General features: G+C 55.5%; 3 protein-coding genes across 8 annotated transcripts; all 3 read left to right on the top strand.

Annotated features, from left to right (window-relative positions):
- Positions 1-1,032: 1,032 nt before the first annotated feature.
- CIAO2B (cytosolic iron-sulfur assembly component 2B) lies at positions 1,033-2,886 on the top strand. Its single transcript, XM_081118597.1, has 5 exons — positions 1,033-1,239; positions 1,395-1,474; positions 1,712-1,837; positions 2,260-2,305; positions 2,676-2,886. The coding sequence occupies exons 1-5, from the start codon at positions 1,098-1,100 to the stop codon at positions 2,771-2,773; spliced, it is 492 nt and encodes a 163-aa protein (XP_080974723.1). The 5' UTR covers positions 1,033-1,097; the 3' UTR covers positions 2,774-2,886.
- Positions 2,887-8,196: 5,310 nt separating this feature from the next.
- RRAD (RRAD, Ras related glycolysis inhibitor and calcium channel regulator) lies at positions 8,197-11,461 on the top strand. Of its 2 annotated transcripts, XM_081118487.1 has the most exons (5): positions 8,197-8,490; positions 8,713-9,097; positions 9,608-9,681; positions 9,818-10,022; positions 10,812-11,461. In XM_081118487.1, exons 2-5 carry the CDS (start codon positions 8,728-8,730, stop codon positions 11,087-11,089), a joined length of 927 nt encoding a protein of 308 aa, XP_080974613.1. In that variant the 5' UTR covers positions 8,197-8,490; positions 8,713-8,727; the 3' UTR covers positions 11,090-11,461. The 2 variants fall into 2 exon arrangements, with proteins under 2 accessions (XP_080974613.1, XP_080974612.1); XM_081118486.1 differs by lacking the exon at positions 8,197-8,490 and having other exon boundaries at positions 8,699-9,097.
- A 2,679-nt stretch (positions 11,462-14,140) lies between these two features.
- Positions 14,141-24,264, top strand: CDH16 (cadherin 16; the record flags this gene model as incomplete). 5 transcript variants are annotated; one of them, XM_081118246.1, is made up of 18 exons in its annotated part: positions 14,141-14,514; positions 15,481-15,538; positions 15,813-15,896; positions 16,337-16,492; positions 16,561-16,699; positions 17,052-17,210; positions 18,046-18,242; positions 18,891-19,013; positions 19,201-19,351; positions 19,586-19,813; positions 19,920-19,996; positions 20,070-20,258; positions 20,364-20,605; positions 21,173-21,306; positions 22,099-22,341; positions 22,505-22,612; positions 22,902-23,018; positions 23,883-24,264. In XM_081118246.1, 17 exons carry the CDS (start codon positions 15,494-15,496, stop codon positions 23,978-23,980), a joined length of 2,490 nt encoding a protein of 829 aa, XP_080974372.1. In that variant the 3' UTR covers positions 23,981-24,264. The 5 variants fall into 5 exon arrangements, with proteins under 5 accessions (XP_080974372.1, XP_080974376.1, XP_080974375.1 ...); XM_081118249.1 differs by having other exon boundaries at positions 14,358-14,514; positions 19,213-19,351; positions 23,883-24,255; XM_081118248.1 differs by lacking the exon at positions 14,141-14,514 and adding an exon at positions 14,884-14,971 and having other exon boundaries at positions 23,883-24,255.
- Positions 24,265-25,166: the final 902 nt, after the last annotated feature.

Genomic DNA, 25,166 nt, shown 5'->3' with positions numbered 1-25,166 from the left:
TGGACCAGACAGAGCAAGCTTTTCAACAGGGTCCGCACTGCTGTGGGGCCCAGCCTGATCTTGTCCTTTTTAATCTTGCAAAAATGTCTTCCACACTCCAGCTGGCTGTGGCCTGGTACTCTCAGGCAGGTTGGAGCCCTTGTGGGTATGAGCAGGTGTATAAATGTTGAGGTACAGGCAGTCTTCAGACATAGAGGTGGGAGGCAGGGTCAGATTCAGCAGTTTCAGGACCCCCTCACCCATGCCAGTGTTCTGTAGACACCTGGTGGTCATGGCAGGCAGGCAGTCCTGGGGCTGTGCTGTGGCCAGAACCAGATCCTGGGCCCAGATTCACTTCTAGCCACCCTTAGTCCCTGCTCACACATGGTCTTTCCCTAAGGCCCCTCTGCACCAAGTTACAGGCAACAGGCTCCGAGGAAGCTGGGATGGGGCTCAATCTTCCAGGGAGGTCTCAAGGTTATGAGAGCCTTGGATACCATCCTCCTGAGGTTGCATGTGTTGACATTCACCACTATATCCCTGTACCCAAACAGGCCTGGAACAGAGAGTAGCCCACATACATGTGCTGCCCGAATGAATGGGTGTAAATTTCTCATGAGAAAGGCGATCGGATATCTCACATCCCAAGTTAGACTCTCAGGGAACCTTATCACTCCCACACAGTTTCCAGTTGTAAGAACACACACACACATGGCCCTTGGCCAATGGCACTGGCCCTGTTAGGTTGGCACAGTGACTATGCAGAGTAGGGGGCCCCCTCTACTTAGGAGCGCCCGCCGAGCCTACGGGGCAGACTTCCCAGAGGAAGTGATGGCTGAAGACACGCCAGGCCCAGTTTCAGGCCGGTTTTCAGTGCCCCCGAGAAGCGGCCTTGGTCCAGCACGCTCCGGCTCGCACAGTCCAGCGCCGCCTTCTCTGTGCCTCTGCTGGGAGCGTAGCACCCTACCTGGTCCGCGTGGAGGCGGGGCTGCGTGTCCCTCGCGCGACCCCGTCGCCTTGCCCCGCCCCGCCCCGCCCGCCCCGCCCCTTCCCGTTCCCCGGAAGTGCGCCGTTAGAAGCGGACGTGCGCGCAGACGCCGGCCCGCAGCGGTTCCACGATGGTGGGCGGCGGCGGGGTGGGAGGTGGCCTCCTGGAGAACGCCAACCCCCTCATCTACGAGCGCTCCGGGGAGCGGCAGGTGACCGCCGGCGAGGAGGACGAGCAGGTGCCAGACAGCATCGATGCGCGCGAGATCTTCGATATCCGCCACGGCCGGGCGCGGGCGGCTTCGCGGGCGGCCTGGGAGGCTTGTGTGGGGGAAGTGATGGGGATGGGGCTGTGTCAGGGCCAGGCATTCCTGGCGGAGGGTTCTGAGTGGGCAAAGGCGCAGAGTCCCCTTTCCTTCACTTGCCACATCTGATTCGCTCCATCAATGACCCGGAGCATCCACTGACGCTGGAAGAGTTGAACGTAGTAGAGCAAGTCCGGGTTCAGGTGAGTCAATGTAGCGTCCGAGGGGAACGACTTGTTGGGGAGTCAGAAAGGTTCACCTCCGCGGTTCTCTCAGCTCAGGGACTCCTCCGGGGATCTTCGGGAGGGGGGATTGTTGCGCCTATTTTATGGATGAAGAAACTGAGGCCCATAGAGGTTAGACGACTTGCCTGAAGCAACGAACTAAGGGGGATTCTGGGCTGAAAGGGCCAAGACTTCTGACATCCCACCTCCAACCAGGTGAGCGACCCCGAGAGCACAGTGGCCGTAGCCTTCACACCCACCATTCCTCACTGCAGCATGGCTACCCTTATTGGCCTGTCCATCAAAGTTAAGCTTCTGCGATCTCTTCCCCAGCGTTTCAAGGTAAGTTAGAATTGAGTGCTGGATATGGGCCAAGTGTAATTATCTACTACTGAGGACAACATGAAGAGCATGAACATGGACATCAGAGTGAGACCTGGAAGGATCCCAACTAACAGAGATGAAACTGGGAGGACGACAAGAATAAAGGCCGAGCTGGAAAGTGAAGAGTAGTGAGGAGTGTGTTAGGAAGGGCAGTAGGGAGCTGTAGATAGCTTTGGAGCAGGGATGGGGCACAGGCAGGCCTTTAAGTCAATCACAGTTGGTCAGTCCTTTGTATGGAAATGGAGTGGCTATGGGTGGGGTTTGGGGTGTATTGCAAGGGCCAGAATTCAGAGGCATGATTAGGAGGTGGTGAGTGGGGGAGAGAGAAGAAAGGGTAGACATATGGTTGAGTGCTCAGGCTCTGCTTGTCTCCCTCCCAGATGGACGTGCACATTACACCAGGGACCCATGCCTCAGAGCATGCAGGTAAGTGTGGGCTGGTGTTGAGGCATTGGCCCTGAGGCTTCCCCCTTGCCATGGTGGTTTGTGGGGCAAGTGGGGCGCTGCTGGGTGGATGACTCCTCAGTGGAGGTGGCAGCCTAGACTGACTTGATTCTCCTTTGCTTACTATGTTCCCCTATTCCTGTTCTCTCCCTTTCCTAACTACACAGGACCAGGATGTGTCAGGTTTTATAGTACAGGAGGCAGACATGAACAGCCAGGTGGGAGGGATTCCAGGTGTGAGCTCAGGTGGTTGTGATAGCCAGATCAAGGCTTGGGGTTCTAGGAGGGAGGTAGGGGGGGCTTTGTTGGTGGGGTTATATATATATTTTACCACTCTCTCTTTCCTGTCCAGTAAACAAGCAACTTGCAGATAAGGAGCGGGTGGCAGCTGCCCTGGAGAATACCCACCTGCTGGAGGTTGTGAACCAGTGCCTGTCAGCCCGCTCCTGAGCCTGGCTTTTCACCCTCAGCCTCACTCAGGACTCATGGTCTTGTTTTCTTGAACCACTGACAATAAGAAACTCACACTTTACATTTTGTAATAAACCCTTAATTTATACTCATTTCCCAGCATGCCTCCAAGTTTTTCATCTTGGTGTGGTCACTGGTGTGGGGGGGGGGTGTGTGTGTCTGTGTGTGTGTGTGTGTGTGTGTGTCTGTGTGTGTGTGTCTGTGTGTGTGTGTGTCTGTGTGTGTGTGTCTGTGTGTGTGTGTCTGTGTGTGTGTGTCTGTGTGTGTGTGTGTGTGTGATAGTGAGTGCCTATACAGGCCAGGTTAATGAGATTCAGTTCATTAAAAAAATTTCTCCCAATGGTTTGATTAGGAAAAGTTGCAAGTATACCAAAAAGTTGGAAAGAGTAGTGTAGTGAACACATCTATATACCCACCACCTGGATTCCACAGTTGTTAATATGGTGCAGCGTTGGCTTTATTTATGTGTGTATGTATAATAAAAATATATTTAACAGTAACCTGCAGACACATGATCCTTCATATCTAAGTAGTACTTTATCCTGTGTTTCCTAAGAGTAAGCCTGTGTCACCACAGTACTATTATCTGGCCAAAAATGAACAATTCTCTAACACCATCTAATATCCCATCATATGTGAATTTCTCTAAAACATCATTCATAGTTGTTTTCTTAATCAGACTCCAGTCAAGGTTCATGTATTTGCATTTGGTTGTTATTTCTCTTCTTCCCAACCCACACCTTTTTATCTTTTTTGACACTGACTTTTTTGAAAAGTCCAGATGAGTTGTCCTCCAGAAGTCTAATTTGTTCCTTTGTCTGCTGTTTCCTGTAAACTAGAAGTTGATTGAGTTCAGGTTTGAGTTTTTGTGTGTGTGTGTTTTTAAAAATATGTCTTTATTGACTTCAGAGAGAGGAAGGGAGAGGGGGAGAAAGAGAGAAACATCAATGATAAAGCGAGTCATTGATCAGCTGCCTCCTGCACGCCCACCACTAGGGACTCAGCCTGCAACCTGGGCATGTGCCCTGACAGGGAATTGAACTGCGATCTCCTAGATCATAGGTCGATGCTCAACCGCTGAGCCACACTGTCTAGGCTTTTCTTTTTTAATCATCACCCAAGGATATTTTTTCCATTGCTTTTCAGAGAGAGTGGAAGGGGGAGAGAGAGACAGAGAGACAGACATCAGTTGGTTGCCCCCTGAACATGCCCTAACCCGGGCTGGGGATCGAGCCTGCAACCGGAATCAAACCCGAGACCCTTCAGTTCATGGGCTGATGCTCTAACCACTGAGCTAAACTGGCTAGGACAGGTTTGAGTTTTTAATGAGAACCTTGGCCGAGGATGCTATAGGTGTGTACCCTTCAGGAGGTATGTGATGCCAGCTTGTTACATTGTTGGTGATGCTCTGTCTAGTCCCCTGGTCAGGGCAGTGACAACTGATTTCTCTGATGAAAGGAACTTGAAGTACATTCTCCACCAGCCTCCTTGGAGGTGTGTGGCACTCCAGGTCTAGGGCCTCTGCCTTCCCTGGCCCTGTGGCCAGAGCACAGTTGGTCACCAGGACAGACTTTGGGGCTTAGACCTCGGATCAGTCAGTTAGGAGCCGTAATACACAATTCCCTGCCTTGGTTTCTTTCTCTGAGGATAAATGAAATTAAGAAGCCTTGCCTTGCCCACCTCACCCCTGCTGAGGCTCAGCGGTGACTGTGGGCAGAGACCTCCGGAGGCCTCAACAGGCAGCCTGGGAATTTGGCAAATCTGTTTTTCAGGGCCGGCTGACAACACTGAGCCTGTCCTGAGAGGACCTTTATGTATACTACCTAGTTGGGCAATTCTTAATCCAGCTCTGCGTGGCAGTTGCTATTCTTTATTATCCCTATTTTTCAGATGAGGAAATGAGCTTGTACAATAAGTAATTTACTCCCCTAGACCTCCAGCTAGGGAGTAAGGAGGAACCTAAGCAGTTTAACAGGTACGGCTTAGCTGGCAGGGGGCGCTGTTGCCTGGATGGAAGGCCCTATGCCCACCCCCAGCCCCTAATTCCAGGAGGGCGTGGCTTTGTCATCCAGTGACTAAGGTCTGGCTGCCCAAGCTCAGAGAGGTGGTCTCAGCACATGTCGCCCAGTTTCTTCAGGTGTTATGTAGGGTTAGTCATGACAATCGCTTGGGACTGCTCTGTGGAGATTTAAAATGGATCTGGGCCCCTTTCAGGTGATCTTCCAGGCGTTGTGTCCCCCATTTTCACATATGGAGAAGCTCAGTGCTTCAGAGAGGCAGGGTGACCAGCTAGGGCCTCTCAGGCCCCAGGGAGCTTTCCCAGCCACCAATACCTGGCTGTAAGCTTCACCACGTGTATACCTGACAGCCCTGATCTCAAGGTGTCTGTAGTGTCTGTTCAGCTGGGTGTGGGAGGTCATGGGGGAGGCAGGTGTCACTGAGTCATTCAGCTGCTGGTCTTCCTGGCATCCAGGCCACGGTGGGCAAGGGATATGAAGCTGATCATGTCACAGCTGGCACATCAGTCCGCTTGTCAGTCTTGACTCATCTGTGTCTGGCCCCTGGCTGCCTGCGGGGACACCATCTGTGAATCTTGGGCTAGTGCCCAGGGAACTTTCTGGAACCCAGGTGCTATCTGAGGACATGGGTACTGGGTGGGGGTGGGGTGAAGTTTTAGGTCTCTAAAGCCTTCTACCAGGTGTGTCTGGCTCTGCTGTTTCTGGCCTATGACTTCTCAGGCCTTGGTTAGCATGTTTACAAATTGAGAACAACAAATCATAGGTGAGACTGACCCAGGGACTAGGTGACATATATGAACATGCCCAGCTATGTGGGCTTTTGCTTATCATCATGCCCAGCACAAGGGTCTGAGGGCACTCAGTAGGTACTTAGTAGAGGTCAGTGGAATGAATAAATGAATTGAGCCTTTGAACAGAGCAGAGGAACTGAGGTGTGGGGACTCTTGTGTGAGGAGACCTGAGGATACTGAAGCCCAGCCAAGTCCCCTTTGCAACATTTGCTATCCAAGGGAGGGGGAAGGGTGGGGGTCCCACAGAAAGAAGGTGGGTATGGGGGACAGAGGAGAGGTATCTGCCCCTGTCCTGGGAGGACCACTATTCTGGAGAGAACAGAGCAGAAGCAGGAAAGAAGAAACAGGACAGGGCCCACGGATTCACTCAACCTGCCCTGTCCAACCAAATATGGAAGAAAAAAAAAAGGTTCTTATTGAGATACTATTATATGCCAAACATGTGCCAACCACTTTATTTTATTTATGTCTTATAACACCCCCACCAAGACAACATCCCTATTCTACACAGGAGGAAACAGGCTTAGCCAAGATAAATGGGCAGAGGTGAAACAGCTAGTGAGGGGCAGAGCTGGGATTTGAAGGTGGGGCTGTTCAGAAAGCTGGGAGGACCAGGAGGTGGGAGTGGGGTATCTGAAGGTCATGTCCTGGTCATGGTTCCTGGGGCCCCTGGCAGTACCGAGGCTTCAAGTGAGTGTGCCTGGCCTGTTGGGGAATGCCTGGGGCCTGAGTGGCCCAATGTGGATATGTTCCCATGGCAATGAAGAAACACTGCTGAGGTCAAAAGCTCAGATTACCAGGGGGGGAAACCCAGTCCCAATTCCTTGCATGGCTCCCTGCTGGGAAGGGTCACAGGTACCCCCCACCCCTTACCCACTCTGCTGGACATACAGGAGCTCTTTTCAATGGCAAAGTCATGTGTGGGGTGGATAGGAGGGGCCATAAACAGCCCAGCCGGGATCCTGATGGTAAGTGTTTTGCTGGTCCTTGAGACTTGTGTCCTCTGACATGAGGCTTGATCCATGACTCCCTCTTCCCATTGGACCTAGTCTGGGAAGCTAGAGCCAGCTTGGGTTGTCCAGGCCTCCAAGACCCTTCAGGCTACCCCATAGTCCGGCCCTTACTTACGTTGGAGACATCAAGAACAAGAGGAGCCTGAAGGACCCACCAACACCTTAGCCAGGCCCTCCTCACTCCAAGCCCCTCTCAGACGTTGCCAAGGAAACTGATGGAGCAGCCAGAGATCCCTACCAAGTTTCCATGACAACCTACAACAGCCCACCAGGATCCATCCATCTGTAATGTCACCTGAGCTCTGAATGGGTGCCCCCACTTCTGCCACACTTGTCACAACCCAAATATCGGAGTCTTATAGTATATCCCTGTCATAAAGTGCCTCACAGCCTGCCTGGCCCCAATCCTCACACACCCCAGATATATAAGCAAGGGGGAATAGCTCATGCCCAATTTATGGCTGGGCACCCAGAGACTGAGATGGAGGCAAGACCCGGGAACCTGGAGGCAGAGTCAGTACTAGGAACCAAGTCTCCTCATTACCTCTCCCCTCTGTGTCCCACCGCTACCCTAGGTCTGAAGAGGAGGTGAGCTCTGGGCAGTGGTGGCACCAAGTGGTGGCTAAGAGCTCTCCTCATTTCCCCCTGCATCTGTGCTCCTGGATGGGAGTCTGAACCTCCAGGCCTTGCATGTACCCTGAACAGGCAGGTCCAGACTGGGACTAGGGGGAAGGAGGGAGACATTGAAGGCTCTTAAAGTGGCTAGATCCAGACCTAATCCAGTTTCTGGTCCAGTTCCACCCCTATCTGCTCCTGCTGGCATCTGACACCTGCCTGCCAGGATTTCCCCAACTTTGGGCAACCTCCAGCCCAGGAACAGGATGACCAGGGCTGGAGCCAGGGCCAGGGCCAGGGCCAGGTATTTTTAGCAGAGTTGCTGGCAGCTGTCTGGAGGGTGCTGGGTGGTGAGGTGGTGCTGAGTTCATCCTTTCCCTGAATCTGGGCCTGTGTTTCCTCCCCAGGGTTCAAGCTTGAACCTCTAGCTGCAACACACTGCCATAGGGCCTCCCTTCCTTGTCCCCTCCCCCAAACGGCTCTCCAAGGGCCCACAGGGGCTTATGGGGTGACACCCGTCCTTACCCTGAAGGGCAGGCTCATCAGGTAGAAACTTCAACTCCCCATGGCAGGAAGGCGAGTGGGAAGAACTTGGTGTTGAGGTTAGAAGCTGGGTTCAGGACCCCTAAATTCTAGCTCAGATACAGGTCAGCAAGGAATGGGTGTCAATGAGCGGAAGAGGGTGAAGTCTGTCCAGCCTGTAAATGCTCTGCTTGCTTGGGCGACAGGCCAGGCCAGGGCAAGAGGGAAGGGAGAATTTACTTTTAAAGGGCCAGACCTGATTCTTCCCCAGAGGGGAGTTGGCACCTTGCCCCCACCCATGATTGCACGCCCCCTACCTTCCCAGCCCCATTCACATACTCCCCCTCCTTCCCTGCCTCCCACACCACACTCTCTCTCTCTCTCTCTCTCTCTCTCTCTCTCTCTCCCTCTCTCTCTCTCTCTCTCTCTCAGACCCTGGCTTTGTCTGCAGTCTGTCCCTGCTCCGCCCTGGCGGGTGGGGCGGGGTCTCTGTGGGTGTGAGGTCCTGGGAGGAGGGTGTGGGATCCCTCCTGGGGAGAGGGGGACCGACACGTCAGCCACGGCCTCAGCGTGGACGGGGGCGAGAGCGGGGGCGGACAGAGGCTTAAATAGGCGGCTCTGGAGCCAGGACTCAGTGCGGACAGAGAAGGCACCGACTGTGACAGCATTGAGCGTCCGAGCCTGGGTCTGCGATAGGAGCACGGGACCTTGTCCTGACCGTGTCTCCGCGCGAGTGGGTGAGTGTCCTGGCAGAGCGCGATGGGGGTGGTCGCTCCGGCAGGGTTGCTAATGGACAAGTCAGGAGGATGGGTCACAAGGCAGGGCGCGAGGACCTTCAGGACTGGGATGCGACCACGGCAGGTCGTCGGTCCGAGCATCTTGCCAGAGTCCGGGCCCGGGGTCCAGCTGCCCTCTCCATCTCTACCGTGGCTTACGAGGCCATCCCGATTCTTCCCCAGACGGCTTCCGACGTGATGACTCTGAACGGCGGCGGCAGCGCAGCGGGAGGGAGCCGCGGCGGGGGCCGGGAGCGCGAGCGCCGTCGGGGCAGCACGCCCTGGGGCCCCGCGCCGCCCCTGCACCGCCGGAGCATGCCGGTGGACGAGCGCGACCTGCAGGCGGCGCTGGCTCCCAGCGCGCTGGCGACCGCTGCGGCTGGGACCAGGACCCAGGGTCCGAGGCTGGACTGGCCCGAAAGCTCCTCTGACTCTCTCAGCTCAGGGGGCAGCGATTCAGAGGAGAGTGTTTACAAGGTGCTGCTGCTGGGGGCGCCTGGCGTGGGCAAGAGCGCTCTGGCTCGTATCTTCGGTGGCTTAGAGGACGGGCCTGAAGCAGAGGCTGCAGGTGAGGGGCTGGGACTGACTATTCAAAGGAGGGGAGATCCCAGGGTTAGGACTGGGGCCTACAGGGCTGGGGTCCTGGAATAAAAGCGGCAAATACCAAGGGATTCTGAAGGTGCTTTCAGAATCATGCCTCTACCTACCCATGATAGAAGAAGAAATGCTGAGTAGAAGGCCCAGGGCATACATATGATTACCCTAGAATGGGGACAAGACATCCCTTCCTGCCAGGACTGACCCGAACACAGCCAGAGGGAGTTTCTAGGGCAGGTGCCTTAGGTCACCAACCAAGGCCCCCAGAGGATGTGACTGTCATTATTCTAACTCAGGCCACTGTGGTTAGAACCACCCTGGAGCCCAGCAACAGGTGGGCAGGGAGCACAGGAATGGCCACCTAGGACATTGCTAGCTTGGGAAAGGGATGTGTGTGGCCAGAGTAGGAAACCTAGTGCATGGGGGGTGGGGGAGGCTTTTGGCAGCCAGCAAGTAACCTGACCACTGGTCTCCTGTCCAGGGCACACGTATGATCGCTCTATTGTGGTGGATGGAGAAGAGGCATCGCTCATGGTCTATGACATTTGGGAGCAGGTAGGATGCAGGGTGAGACCCAGGGCAGGGTAGGAGGGGTGAGCTGGGGAGTAGGAGACTGCTGGGAGTAACAGCCTTGTGGCTGGGGCATGAGAACTGTTGGCTAGATATGTGTGTGTGTGTGTGTCTTCTTTAGGATGGGGGCCACTGGCTGCCAGGCCACTGCATGGCCATGGGGGATGCATATGTCATCGTGTACTCAGTGACAGACAAGGGCAGCTTCGAGAAGGCCTCAGAGCTGCGGGTCCAGCTGCGGCGGGCACGGCAGACAGACGACGTGCCCATCATCCTAGTGGGCAACAAGAGCGACCTGGTGCGCTCTCGTGAGGTCTCCTTGGATGGTGAGCAGGGTGTGGGTCAGAAAGGGAGGGAGATCCTGGCTGGGCTGTGGTCCACTCAGTCTTGACTCAGCTTGAGTCCCTGGGGATCATTAGTAGCTAAAAATATTCAGGAAGAAAACTTGTCGGGGGAGAAGGGGAGAGCTGCTCTCCGAGACACCCAAAAACCTGAGAGTCCTGGGGAAAGGACCAAATGCGCTAGGAGAAGTGGAGGCAGCAGGGTCACCTCAGGGCCCTCCTCTCTTGTCCTCTGTGGCCCTGGCCTGACAGACAAGGAGCGAGGAGAGTACATGGAACCAGGCCAGGAGGTCAGAGCCTGGATCTCAGGCCTGGACCAGTCTCGAAGTAGGCTTGCCCCTGGGGAGGAGCCTCCTCTCTTGGGCTGAGTATCTTCCTTTATGGTCCCCGGAACTGAGGAATCTAGCAATGACTTGGTTACATACCCACCATTCCATTCATGATGATATAACGTTGTCCAACAAAGTTCTCAGTCTCCTGTGTTGACTACTGTGGCACTTCCATTTACAGATCAGCCTTCAAATTATTTCAATAAATGAGTCTGCTTTTGCAGGCCTTTGTGAGCTCCTTAAACTCCTACACCCAGGACCAGCAGTGCCCGAGACCCTCCATAGTGGGGTTGGGGTCTCTCTTTCTGAGGAGGAACCAGAGCTCCACTGTCCCTTACCCATAGATTCCTGAGTGGTAGCTGCCATGAGGTGGCCAGGGTTTGAGTGGGTTCCTCATGCACCTTCCCTTTATTTACTGGTTTGTGCTTGTCCTTACCTACACCAGAGGGCCGGGCCTGTGCGGTGGTCTTCGACTGCAAGTTCATTGAGACCTCGGCTGCACTGCACCACAACGTCCAGGCACTGTTCGAGGGAGTCGTGCGCCAGATACGCCTGCGCAGGGACAGCAAAGAGGCCAACGCCCGTCGGCAAGCGGGTACCATGCGGCGCGAGAGCCTCGGCAAGAAGGCGAAGCGCTTCCTGGGCCGCATTGTAGCACGCAACAGCCGCAAGATGGCCTTTCGTGCCAAGTCCAAGTCTTGCCACGACCTCTCAGTGCTCTAGGCCTCAAGGGCACTCATTGTTTTGTTCAGACACTTGGACAGATTGGTGGGCTGGCCCAGCAAACTGCCCTAGGTGCCTCAGGGCTGGCTCAGACTCTGGTGTCCCCCACCTCATGGTCATGGACAGACAGTGCTGCCCAGGGAGGTGGCTTCCACTGGCCATCGAGGGCTGGGCCCGAAGAGGTGCTTGGGCAGGCCCATGTGCATCCCAAACAGCTGCCCGAGCCCAGCTCATGGGACAGATCTGTGTGTGGGGAGAGGACTCTGCCTTTCTCTCCACCCGGGTGTGCATGCCCTGGAGGGTGGCTGTTCAGTGCAGTGGCTATTTGTTTACAGGCAGATTTTTGTAATAAAGACTATTTCCTGATAGATCAAGACTGTGAACTCTGTGCTTCCTCCTGGGAGGGGAGGGGCTGCAGGAGTAGGCAGGGTTCCCAAAGTGGGGCTCACTGCCACTCCCTAGTGTGTGTGTGGCCTTGACTGTCCTAAGGTTTGGGTCCAGATATAGCCAGCTGAGTCAGAGGGGGTAAGTGTAGGTTGGGGCCTGATTGGGGGTCCCAGCAGCAGAAGGGAGACATGAACCCCTCCCAGGTGTTATCCAGATTCTTCTCCTGCGCGGGGGCCTGGCATTGCCCAGCTGGTTGAGGTTTCAATCACCCCACTGTGTGTAAGGGAAACTGAGGCTGCCCAAGGGACCACACTCTGCCCCAGTTCTCATGGCCAAACAAGAACCTTGAGTCAGGCCCAGGGCTGGTGTCTCTGTCCTGCTCCCTCCACAGGGGCTGGAAATCAACCCAGGTGGGGTGGCTGTGGAAGACTTCAAGACTCCCTGACTTGTTAAGGGTGAGGTGAGGAAGGCACATCCTGTGAACTTGACTCTGAATGATTCCCCACCTCTCTGCTGAGGCTGGGCTACTTAGTGGGCCTCACTGTTCTCTCCACTGTGGATGATCTGGCCAGAACATCCCAAGCTCATTGGCAGGAGCAGGTCTCTGGAGGGTCCCCTGCCTGGAACGAGAGGCCTTGCATTTGTGTGGGAATGCATACATGTTCACTAATAGAGGTGTGCCTGTCTTCCTATCACTCACACCCAAGAAGGGGAGCCCTTATGGGCACAGATGCCTGCAATATGTCCGTAGTTTCAGGAACAAGCATCCCCATTCAGTGATGGTAGGTAGGGAAGTAAAGTGTTCGCCCAAGGTCACACAGGTAGAAGTGGCTGAGTGGGGACTGGTATATAGAATGCCATCTGCCAGACTCCAGAGCTTAGACGCAGCCTGGAGCAAGGCTGGGGAGTGTCTGAGAAGGCTCCGGGCCAGGGTCCATACATTCCTTCATTAGTTCAGTTTATTCATTCCACTGGGAGCCCTCACAACTGGTTGGAGTCCTGATGGCAGTTGTTCAATGGCAGGAAGAGGTTTGAAGCCTGCTCTTCAGTGCATGTGACCTCTGTGACTAGCCCACATGCCCCCCAGGGCAATGATAACTGTTCAAAGCTTCTGCTGCTCCCTACTCCCCTCCAGCATATTTTGAGGCATGAGGAAGGCATGGTTTTCTCAGAGCAGGTGAAGGTCTTCAGGCCTGAAGAAGAATCCAGACCTTCCTGGTTCTGCCACTTATTGGCTGTGTGACCCTGGGCAAGCCACTCAACCTCTCTGTGCCTCAGTGTGTGACGTGGGGATGATGTCCTCTTCAGAATAGAGGGAGTGGAATAATGAGTTATGTGTAGGCACATAGTAGGAGCTTAACACACATGAGACCCCTCAACCTCCCCACACTGCACTGCTCCAGGCTGGGGTGCCTGGGGTGACCCTGACACAGGCACTCAGCTTGTGACAGACAAGACTGGGTGCAGCTGAAGGGTCCTGGCCTAGCCTCCAGCCTGAGAGAAATTAACCAAATATGCAGTGGGAAGGACTCAGGGGAGACCATGGGAAGCTCTGAGGACAGAGAGGGATTAGAGACCTTGTGACTCCCAGGCCCCAGAAGCTTCTTTTGGCTCTGCTTGGCTGCCCTCACTGGGGGATGGGCCCCTGGTCAGCCCTGCAATTATCTCAAGGTCACCTGAGCTGGCTCAGTCTTCTGGTTCCTTCTCAGAGGCACGTGGCAGTCTATTGTCTCAGCCCTTTCAGTGTCCAGGGGCTAGTGTGAGCACCTTGGGAACCTCAGGGGTCTCACTGGCCACTGTCCCCCACCCACTGTCCTCCTGGTAAGTGGTCTGGAGCCCTGAGTGCCCACTTCAGGTCATGCCCTGCTCATCTCTCCTTCATGTACAAACCCCAGCTCCTTGTCTTAGTTCCACAAGACAGACGGAAGATGCCAAGGCTGGGCAAGGGCCAGGTCATTGCTGGGTCCCTGCATGTTGCCCTGGAGGGGCTCTCAGTCTGATGGAAGAGACAGACAATAAAAATCTGGTGTGCTCTCTGCACTGATAGAGATAGCACGGGGCCTGAGGTGGGGGAGGTATTCCCAGAGGAGAGCCCTGAGCAAGCCCGGGAGCCCAGGGAAGGTTTCCTGGAGAAGGGAATATGAGCTGAGTACAGACGACTGAGCAGGTGCTCACCAGTCAGATGAAGGGGTGGGAAGGGCATCCATGCAAAAGAAACAGAGTGGGCCAAGGTGGAGCTGTGGATGGTGCATGGGGGTGCGTGAGTACAGCGGTTCCTCCATATCTGTGGGGGATTGGTCCCAGGACCCTCCCAGATACCGAAATCCAAGGATGCTCAAGTCCTTTAGATAAATGGGGTAGTATTTGCATATCCTCCCGTAAACTTTAAATCATATATAATATCTGATATATTTTATAATCATCTTATAATACCTAATCTTATAATACCTAATACTTAAACCATCTTACAAAACCTAACACAATATAAGTGCTGTGTAAATAGTTGCTATACTGTATTGTTTAGGGAATAAAGAGAAGAAAAATAGTCTGTGCATGTTCAGTAAGACGTAACCATCGTAGGCCTGACTACACAACAACAACAACATAATTTCTTTTTTGCATATTTTCAACCTATGGTTTGTTGAATCTGCGGATGAGAAACTCGCACACTGTACTGTCCAAGCCCAGAAGTCTAAGAAGTGCCCACTGGGCTGTGTAGGGGTGGGAGGAGTGCCAGGCTGAAGATCTCCCTACCTCCTGGAGCTGGCAGTGACTGATGCTGAGCAGCCCCCAGCTTTCCAAAGTCAATGAGTAACTTGGGGGGCTGGGCAGGGCCAGGCCTGCTGCTGTGGGCCCAGTGGTGCTTTCCATTCCTGAGCAAGCGTGGCGGGACCGCCTACCTGCTCAAGTGTACGCCCTGCCTGCTCAAGTGTCTGCCCGGCCCTACTCCACCCAGCCCGGTCCAGCCAGCACTCCTTGCAGAAAAAGCCTTCTCACCTGGCAGCTGGACCAAGGAAGCCAGCCTTAGGCACCAGCAGGTGAAGGCCTGGGAGTTGGGGTGAGGGGTGGGCAGGGCTGAGGTGGGGTTGGTTGTGGGGGAAGGAGAAACACTGCCTTGTCCTCCCGTTGTCCAGGGAGGAGTGGAATGGTTGTCCATGCTCTGTGTGCCCAGCTCCATGCTGAGTGCTGGAAAATGTCAAGATGGGGGCAGGGCTCCTGCCCTGAGGGGACTCTGAGTCTGAAGGATGGCAGTGGAAGAAAGAACAGTCCTGGAGACCCTGAACCAAGAAAGAGTCCTCTGTTCCAGGAGGAATTTGCCCGTGGTTAATTAATCCTCTGTGACCTTGGTCAGGGCCTGTCCTTCAGGCCTTGCCTGCAACATGAGGCAACTGCAGGAAGTGACCCTCAGAGTCATCAGGGTCTTCCCAAGCTTTTGTGATTTTCAGGGCTGCTAGGAAATTACCACTTTGGGATCTACAATTTGGGAAGGCTAAGGTGGGAAGGAGACAAAGGTCTGGAGATGAAACTCCCATGGAGATCCTTGTCGGGGCAAGAACCAAGAAGCAGCAGGGTGGCTGGGCCTGGGGGCCTTGGTGGGCCTGGCTGAGCAGCTGGACAGTACCCTGCAAGCAATGGGGAGCCACAGGTCCTTCTAGGGGAGGAAGAGGAGGCCAGTCTGTCGTGAGGTCCCTCTGTCTATGCATTTGGAATGAGCTGAGGCAGGAGACAAGGGTGGGAGTGGGTAGTGGCAGTGTCCACGTGGGTGGGATGGGGAGGGGCAGCTCTGAGAGTTGCTGGGACAGCATAGAAGGACAGGGGACAGAAGGAGGCCAAGCTGCCTGCCCCATACTGACCAGGTAGGAGGAGGTTCAGCTGAAGAAGGAGGGACAGTTATATCCCATGGGGCTTGGGGAAGTCAAGGCCTGGAGCTGAGTGGGGAAGGGTGATGGGAGGGATTCTCTGCCCACCAATCTGGGCTGGATCCTCACTGCCATGTCCCTCAGGCCCTTCCTGACCATGGTCCCTGCCTGGCTGTGGCTGCTTTGCCTCTCCGTCCCCCAGGTGAGCTGAGCCCTGCTCCCCTCCTTCAGATCCTGGCTTTGGGGGTTGGCGCCCTTGCTCCCCACTCCACCTGGACCAGTTACACTGACCACAGATGGTAGCAGTTGGGGGCAGGGGGTCAGAGCTGGCTATGGGCCTGTTGTGGAATTATGAGGGTGGATATGCTAAGGTATGGCTAGGTCCAGGGAAGAGGGAGAAATTCCCCTCCCTGTCAGGTCCCCAGCGTCATGGCAGGAAGACAGAGCCTGTTGACAAGGTGAGAATCCTCCCACAGGCTTTCCCCGAGGCCCAGCCTGCAGAGCTGCACGTTGAAGTCCCAGAAAACTATGGTGGAAATTTCCCTTTGTACCTGACCAAGGTAAGCTTGACCAAGATGTACCTGATCAAGGTGGGCTGTCCTCCCTCCGAGTCCTGCCTGCTTCTCCTACCTCCAGTACTCCTTTCTCTTCTTGCTCTGGCTCACTTTTAAACCCTGCTCTCCGGAGAATATGCAATATAGTGTGCACGACTAGCAAGGTTTTAATCCCAGAAGAAAGTAGACCTTTAAGTTAAAGAATGAAGTATTGGGGGAGAAGTTTCAGGCTTTAGAAAGAAGGGCAGGGAGTATTAGGGAGCATCAGGTACAGGGGAAGAACTCTGGCTTTGAATCTCAGTTCTGTTACTTATTGGCTGTGTGACCTCAGGCAAGTTCTAACCCTCTCTAATTCTGTTTCCCCACATATAAAATGGGACCATTGGGTGGAGGGGGCATCCCCAGCCCTGGCCCCCACTCTCTTCACCTCTGTTCTCCTCCACTAGCTGCCACTACCCCGTGATAAAGCTGAGGGCCAGATTGTGCTGTCAGGAAACCCAGGCGTGGCAGCTGAGGGCCTCTTTGCTGTGGATCCCGAGTCTGGCTTCCTGCTGGTGACCAGAGCCCTGGACCGAGAGGAACAGGCGGAGTACCAGCTACAGGTAAGGTGGGGCCAGGTGTCCGTGCGAGCAATGAAGGCAGGGCAGGCACTAACTACCCTTCCCTGCAGGTCACCCTGCAGACTGAGGATGGACGTGTGTCGTGGGGCCCACAGCCTGTGCTGGTGCATGTGAAGGATGAAAATGATCAGGTGCCCCATTTCTCCCAGGCCACCTACAGAGCTCGGCTGAGCCAGGGCACCAGGCCTGGTGAGTGGCCAGGGCAGCTAGCTCACAGCAAGGTCAGGTGGGCATTGACGGGAGAGCAGAGTAAAAAGATGGTCAGGGAGTCAGCATAGGGACAGGGCAGCCATGGCCCAAGCTGCCTCCTCCCATTTCTGTCCCATCCTGTGCTCCTCAACCCCACTGAGGGTCCTCAGGTGAGTCCCATCCACGTTGGCTTCAGTTTGCTCATCTGTGAAGTGAAGTGAAAAGCTGTGGCTTACCTTGAGTCCTGATATGATGATGGATATGAAAGAAAGGACCAGGAAGAGATAGGGAGGAATGGAAGACTCTCCCACCCTCTGCACCCCTTATGGTTTGCCCTCTCCATACACACCAGGCATTCCCTTCCTCTTCCTTGAGGCTTCGGATGAAGATGAACCAGGAACAGCTAACTCAGATCTCCGATTCCACATCCTGAACCAGGCCCCGGCCCAGCCTTTCCCAGACATGTTCCAGCTGGAGCCTCGGCTGGGGGCTCTGGCCCTCAGCCCCAAGGGTGAGCCTGAGTTGGGAGTGATGGGGAGGGAGAGTCAGGGATAGCTGGGGAAGATGGTAATAGAAGGATGGATTGGAGCTTGAGAGATAGAGAAGGAGGAAAGAACATTCTAGATGGAGAGAGTTTCAAGGCAAAGGCCATGTTTGAACCATGCATGGAGGCAGGACCTTGCATGGAGAGTTAAAAAATGGTGTGGATGGAGGCCTTAGCCTTACACTATGGAGACCTGGGCTTGAGGGACAAAGACAGGAGAGACCTGAGAGGCTGTAGCCCAGGATATTGCTGGGAGACTTTTGGACTGACAGCAAGAGAGACCTAGACCTCAGAGTTCACACCAGAGGCATGGTCTGGGGCTAGGAAGAAAAGCCAGTCATATACTCACCCAGCCAGCTACCCATTTACTCACCACCCAACTACACATGTAGTCCATCTATCCAAACATCCATCCAAACTAACTCATCCACACACCTAAATCCCCATCCATCTTAGTGTTCCCCAAACTCCCATCCATCTACCTAGTCAACCATCCATTCATCCAACCAGCCATTTATTCATCTACCCATTCACCCTGTACTCCCTCCCCCCATCCTGGTGATCTATTCATCCAGTCTACCAGTCATTCATTGTGTGGACAGATATAGGAGTGACTTTGCAAACTGTCAAGTCCTGGTTGGATGCCCACAATGGTGCTAAAAGTCCTTCTCATCCCTTGGCCAAGAGAGTATTACAAACATTTGCCATACGCTTGGCTTTGTGCTGGGTACCTTGCTGAGCAGGATGCCCTGAATCCCTGCTCCCTAGCCCCCTGCTCAGCTGACCACTCTGTCTCTTCTAGGGAGCACCAGCCTAGACCAGGCCCTGGAGGAACCCTACCAGCTGTTGGTACAGGTCAAGGATATGGGTGACCAGGCCTCAGGCCACCAGGCCACAGCTACTATAGATATCTCCATAGTAGAGAGCACTTGGGTGCCCCTAGATCCTGTCCACCTGGCAGAGAACCTCAAAGTTCCATACCCACACCACATTTCCCAGGTGAGTAAGTGGTTGTCAGTGGCTGAAGTAGCCCCATGGATGGTGCAGATGGATCTGAGTCTCATGGAAATTTTGGGGGGTGTCTGGGGCCCCACTTGATCCCACATCCTTTCCTACCTGTGCCCTTCCCTCCACTGTCTCTATCAGTTCTCATCATGGAGAGGGTTGGGCATTTGAGGCCCTGGGACCAGACCCACAGCCCTTCACCTGCTATCCTCTGGCAGGTGTGGCTCTGTGCTGGGACCTCCAGAGCTTGCTCCAGGCTTCCTCAGAGAGAACAGCTGCCACCCCCCTGCTGCGCCCTGCTGCCATGGGGATTGTCACTCAGGCCAGGAATGTCTCAGGCCTCCTCTAGGAATGCACCAGGGTCAGGCCCTGCCTGAGGGGAGAGAATCAAACAACCTGGTCGTTCAGGCACTGTGGGCAGGGCTCAGGGTCTGAGCAGCGCAAAGCCACCAGGGAACTGCCACAACCACAAGTGCCCCAAACACAAGGACCCCACCTGGACTCAGGGATGACAGCAACTTGCCTTGGGTCACACAATAATTGGGGCCGAGGCCCCACCTGGGAATAGTTGGGCAATAAGGGCTTACACAAGCTGTTCCTGCCTCTTGTCCGGGGCTATCTTCATTCTGTGTCCCCCCCCAGGTACACTGGAGTGGTGGGGATGTACGTTATCACCTGGAGAGCCAGCCCCCTGGACCCTTTGATGTGGATGCAGAGGGGAAACTCTACGTGACCAGGGAGCTGGACCGAGAAGCCCGGGCTGAGGTGAGGTGAGGGGGAAGCCAGGACGGCAGGCTAAGGGGTGCTTAGTCATTGTCCGTTTGGCTTCTGGGGGTGTCACATCCCCCACAGGCACTGAGACAGTGAAAGAGCCATCAGAAGGGAGCCGAGACCCAGGCCAGGCTGGAGCTGCCCTTGGCCTTCATCTGAAGCCCCCCACTGCCCACTGTAGTACCTGCTCCAGGTGCGGGCTCAGAACACCCATGGTGAGGACTACACAGAACCTCTGGAGCTGCAGGTGGTGGTGATGGATGAGAACGACCACGTGCCTACTTGCCCCCCACGTGGCCCCCCAATCAGCATCCCTGAGCTCAGTCCCGCAGGTGGGCTATAGGCCTTGTCAGGGGCTGGGGGAGGGGTGAGTGTCTCTAGGAACCATCCCATCTTGCTCTTCTCTGGGATGGGGCCAGCCTTAATGACCCCCACAACACACACACACACACACACACACACACACACACACGAGCTCAGGTTCAGTCCAGAACAAAAGAGGAGTGGGTGAGGTAAGGCCTCCAGACTGGACCCTGGTCCCACCCATGTGGGTGTTGTCTTTGTAGGCACCAAGGTGACTAGGCTGCTGGCAGAGGACATGGATGCCCCTGGTTCCCCCAATTCCCAAGTTGTGTATCGGCTTCTGAGCCCTGAGCCTGAGGAGGGGACCGAGGGGAGAGCCTTCGAGCTAGACTCCACCTCTGGCAGTGTGACACTGGGGACTCTCCCCCTCCATGCTGGCCAGAACATCCTGCTTCAGGTGTTGGCTGTTGACCTAGGAGGAGCAGAGGGTGGTAAGTGCCCTGATGGCGACCCTGATGGTGACCCTGATGATAACCTAGGCTCCCTGTCTCCTTTGTACCTATTCTGGCCTTCCCAACATGCCCTCCTCTGCTTCAGGTCTCAGCAGCACGTGTGAGGTTACTGTCACAGTCACAGACATCAATGACCATGCTCCCGAGTTCACCACTTCCCAGGTAAGCAGGAGCAGGGGAGGAGACCTTGGGAAGGTGCTGATGGGGGACTCACAGCCCATCCAAATGTCTGCAGATTGAGCCCATAAGCCTCCCTGAGGACACAGAGCCCGGGACTCTGGTGGCCACACTCATGGCCACTGATGCTGACCTTGAGCCTGCCTTCCGCCTCATGGACTTTGCCATTGAGGCAGGGGATGCGGACGGGACCTTTGGCCTGGATTGGGAGCCAGATTCTGGTCATGTCCAACTTCGACTCCTCAAGGTAAAGGCCTTGGGGTGGGGAAGGAGCACACACATGCACACAGGCATGCACAGCAAGTGTGCCACACCGCAGCCCCCACAGTGACCCATGCCCCACTGGTTCCAGAACCTCAGCTATGAGACAACTCCCAGTCACAAACTGCTGGTGGTGGTGCAGAGCGTCGCAGAGCTGGTGGGGCCAGGCCCGGGCCCTGGAGCCACAGCCACAGTGACTGTGCTGGTGGAGAAGGTGGTGCCAGGCCCCAAGCTGGACCAGGAGAGCTATGAGGCCAGCGTCCCAGTCAGCACCCCAGCTGGCTCCCTCTTGCTGACCATCCAGCCCTCAGACCCCATGAGCAGTCCCCTCAGGTGAGCCAGAGCCCAGCCCCTTATCTGGGCTGGACCTCCCCTGCTCCCCAGAGATGACCCCAGGGCCTCAGAGGCAACTCACATTGTCTATGGCCTGCAAAATTTCTCAGACCTGATCTGGCTAATGCCAAGGTTATGACTACTTGGAGGAGCAGCAAGGCTAGATGAGCTGGACAGGACACGAAGAAGGGTATTTGGACCCCATGAGAACTCAGATGATGCCTCCTCATTCTGGCTAAACTGAGCCTTTTCAGTACCCTCACCCAGTCTGCACCACAGACAGGGTGCCCAATCCTGGTCCTTTTGTGGGGTGACCTGGGACTAGTAGGGTTGAGTTAGGTACCCCCATGCTCTGAGAGTCCCTTCCACAGTATCTGTGGTTCAAGCCCTGCCCCCCAACAAGTCCCTGAAGCTGGGGAGAGAGACTAGGTACCCCAGGGAACTGTTGCCACTCCCGTCACAGAGAGGATATGGAACTTGAGCAGTCACATGGCCCTGCAAGCCTCTTAGCAAGATCCCATATATGATCCCAGTGCCTCCCCTCCTCCCATTTTCTCTGGGCCTCAGGTTCTCCCTGGTCAATGACTCAGAGGGCTGGCTCTGCATCAAAGAGGTCTCCGGGGAGGTGCACACGGCCCGGTCCCTGCAGGGCGCCCGGCCGGGGGACATGTACACAGTGCTCGTGGAGGCCCAGGATGCAGGTATGGCCAGGCAGCGGTGGGGGCCTGTGAGAAGGATACAAGCCTTGGACAGACAGATGGATAGGCAGGACAGAGCTGCCTCCCTGGGGCCCTTACTGGCATCTGCGCTGCCCCAGGCAGGATGGAGAGATGAGGGACTGAGTCCAGTGTCGCTCTCTGAGAATGCCTGGCCTCTGCCTCCCCTCAGACCACCTTCTTGCAATCCCCCTACCCTGCCCCTTATCACCCGAGGACTTCTCAGGGTGTTGGCTTCAGACACAGGCTGGGGGCAGAGGGTGGGGGCTGGGCAGATGGAAGGAGGGCCAAGGGCTCTCCTGGGGCAGGCATGTCAAGAGATAAGCCTGAATGGGACACTGAGGCCAGGTGTGGAGGACTGAGTGACACTGGTAGGATGAAGCGCTGGCGCAGGGGCAGGTAAGTCAGGGAGGCAGGGAGCACAGACCCAGCAGAAGTGGCTCCTCTACAGTCAGGCCATCTCCACATTTTTGGGTCCTGGCTCCAGCAGTGGGACTGGTGGTAGTGGGGCAGCGAGGACAAGCTTGGCATCCCAGAAAAGCACAAAAAGAAAGGTGTGGCAGCTGTTTGGATAGTGACTGGGGTGAAGTACATTTTGAGAAGAGACTGGTGTGGGGCAATGATGAGGATGGAGGGGAGGGGTAGAGTGGAGGGAGGGGTGTGGCAGGGGAATCAGCAGGGTGAGTCTGACGGGTGAAAAGGGCCCAGCCCAGGGACCTGAGACTCATCCCCACGCCCACAAGGGCCCGGGCCAGCTCAGCATTGCCTCCTCTGCAGATAAGCCGACACGGAGAACCTCTGTGACCCTCATGATCCACTTCCTGAAGGCCTCTTCTGCCCCTGCCCCAACTCTGGCCCTTGTGCCCACCCAACACCTCTGCACACCCCGCAAGAACCAGGGTGTGGTTGTCAGTGGACCCAGCGAGGACTCTGACCTGGCTGATGGTCATGGTCCCTACAATTTTGCCCTTGGTCCCAACCCCACGATGCAGCGGGATTGGCGCATCCAGGCTCTCAATGGTGTGTGGTGGGGGAAGCAGGGACGCTGTGGCCCAGGCAGGGAGGGGGTGGCATTTGAAGTGAGATACCCTTCCACTGTGGGTGTTTGGCTGGGCCAAGGGGGAGCAGCCCCAGAGGGCCTTTCCAGGCTAGTGATTCTGATCACTGCTTATGGTTCCAACAGGTTCCCACGCCTACCTCACCCTGGCCCTGCATTGGGTGGAGCCACGTGAATACTTAGTCCCTGTAGTTGTCAGCCACAATGCCCGGATGTGGCAGCTCCTGGTCCGAGGTGAGGCCTGCAGTTCCTGAGGGAACCACTGGATGCAGGGGGAGGGGCTGGGTACATGTGTATGCAGGCTCACATGGACAGCACATGCCTGTGCACACCTGTTCATCTGTGGCTGGGCATGCAGACTCGTGCATGCAGGCACACCCACAGAGGAGCATGCATGCCCCTAACACATGAATACATACATGTTCACAAAAACACACATACCAACCAGCCGGGCTGGGTTGGGAGCTCCAAGCAGCTGGGGGGACCCCTCCCACTCTTACCTTCCTCTCTTGCCTGCCCCCAGTGATAGTGTGCCGCTGCAACGTGCAGGGACAGTGCATGCGCAAGGTGGGCCGCATGAAGGGCATGCCCACGAAGCTGTCGGCGGTGGGCATCCTCGTGGGCACCCTGTTAGCAATAGGTAAAGGAGGCTGGGCTCCTGCGTGGGGGCGGGTGATGGGTGGGGGCGGGTGATGGATGGTCGGAGCCACAGTTTCTGCATAACACAGGGCCCTTGTCCCCAGGGGGAGGGGTTGGGGAGGAATCCCTCCCAACTCTCCCAGTCATTATGCCCTTGCCTCCTGTTACCATACTCACCACTGTCATCCTTGAGAACAGCATTTACTGTTACATTATTACACAGTGACTGTGTGGCAGGCCCTATGCCAAGCGTGAGATTATCGCGCTGAATCATTCCCACGGCCCTGTGGGGTAGATCCTAGCATCTCTCCATTTTCCAGCTAGGGTCTCTGATGCTCAGAGAGGTTAAGTAACTTGTCCAAGGTTACACAGCCAGGGTATGGCAGAGCCTGGGTCTTTCTAGCTTAATTCCTTCAGTCCAAGCCTCCCTCTCCATCCCTTTTTTTTCTTTTTTATTTATTTTTTAGCCCCCGCATCCCAGCTAAATTTTTCCTGGCTGGTTTGCTTGGCTGGTTCTAGCACAATGCTATGCTATAGTGTGCCTTTCTCTCAGAGGTTCATGGGAACAACTTATTGGCTCCCAGGACGACTCCCACAGAGAAGTCCTGCAGAGAAGGGGATCTTGGAGGCTGGAAAGTTCTGGGCAGCCTTGGGGGGGGGGACAGGGCCTGGTAAGAGCCCAGGAGGCTAAGCATTCAGGCTTCCTCAGGCACCAGGACCAGAGAGTCATGCCAGCCCAGCCTCGGGGATGCTGTCTGGGAAACTGCTTCCTCGTTAAACCAATACAAATAGCAGGGAGTCCCTAGTGATGGACAAGTCCCGCGGCCCCTCCTGCAGGCTGACGCATCCCTCTTGGGCCCCTCAGGCATCCTCCTCATCCTCATCTTCACCCATTTGACCTTGGCGAGGAAGAAGGACCTCGATCAGCCAGTGGACAGTGTGCCTCTGAAGGCTGCGGTTTGAACTGTCCAGGCAACCCCAGCTGGGAGGTTGGCCTCTGGGTCCATCTGAATCTGCTGGGAGAGGGCCCAGCACTGCAGCTCCATGGGACCAGGTCAGAGCAGAAGCCCTTCATCTGCCCTGCGGTGGAGGCAACAGCACCAGACATGTCTGTACACTGACTTTATGGGCTGCCTGTGGGAGCGCTCCAAATGGCCGCATGCTTGTCCAATAATAAAGCCTCAGAGCTGGGCATGGGCCCTAGGGGACTGCTGTGCCCATGTCCAAGCATCCATGTGTATGTGTGTTACCTGTGTCCATCTGCCCTTTATCCCTTCCCCATCTCCTGTGTACAGAAAGGGTCTGGGGGCTGAAGGATAAGGCTAGGGTCCCCTGTATGGTGAGATCTTGAGCAGGGCGGGTCATTTCCACGGGCATTCGGAGACCACTGGCTGCAGACCATGGATGGATCAACTCTGTTGAGGTGATGGTTGAGAAGGGTGTCCTTGAGAGTGTCATTCTTGTGTTTTCCTGGATACCATCTTTGCTATAGGAGGGCACCTTGTAAATCCATGTCTTGTGCTCATGTGTGAGCACACTTGTGTCCCTATGCATGAGTCACCTGCACACAGGGATGGATAGAGGTCTCTCAGTCTCAGGAGGGGTCTGGGCAGGAATCGTGAAGGTCCCATGGGGCTAGAACAGGAGAGGTAAGGCTGGGGATGGGTCCTTCTGCCCCAGTGCTGGCCCCAAGGCACCTTTGTGTTTCACACACAGGCTGGTCAGTGCATGGGGAGTCTGCAGAAAGTCAGAGAAGGGGAATCACTCAGGTGGACACCTGGGGTGGGATAGAAACCCCCATGGCTGCCCCTGCCCCAGGTGAACCCTATACTCGGGGCCAAGATTAAGCCATGGCCCTGGTGCCCTGCTGAGCCCTGGCCACACCTCCAGACTGACTTCTAATACCTGACCCTTGACTGAACCCAGATACATGCTGATTCCCCATGCCTCCATCCCAATGGTCTCTGGGGAGCCAGGGTAGGACTTGCTGTCCTAGGCACCCTGAGCTGATGATGGTAAATCACGGGGAAGGGAGAAAAACAACCTCAGTGGGGCCCAGGCCCTATTTTTAGGAGATAATCTCTCCACTCCTGGCAGATTCTGTAGGAAGGGGGCCAAGAGAGATGGGACAGGCATTTTGGTTGGCCGA

The sequence above is a fragment of the Miniopterus schreibersii genome (genome assembly GCF_964146895.1).
Source record: "Miniopterus schreibersii genome assembly, chromosome: 18".
Lineage (NCBI taxonomy): Eukaryota > Metazoa > Chordata > Mammalia > Chiroptera > Miniopteridae > Miniopterus > Miniopterus schreibersii.
Note: the sequence above shows the minus strand (reverse complement) of the source record. Positions and strands in the feature narration are given on the sequence as shown.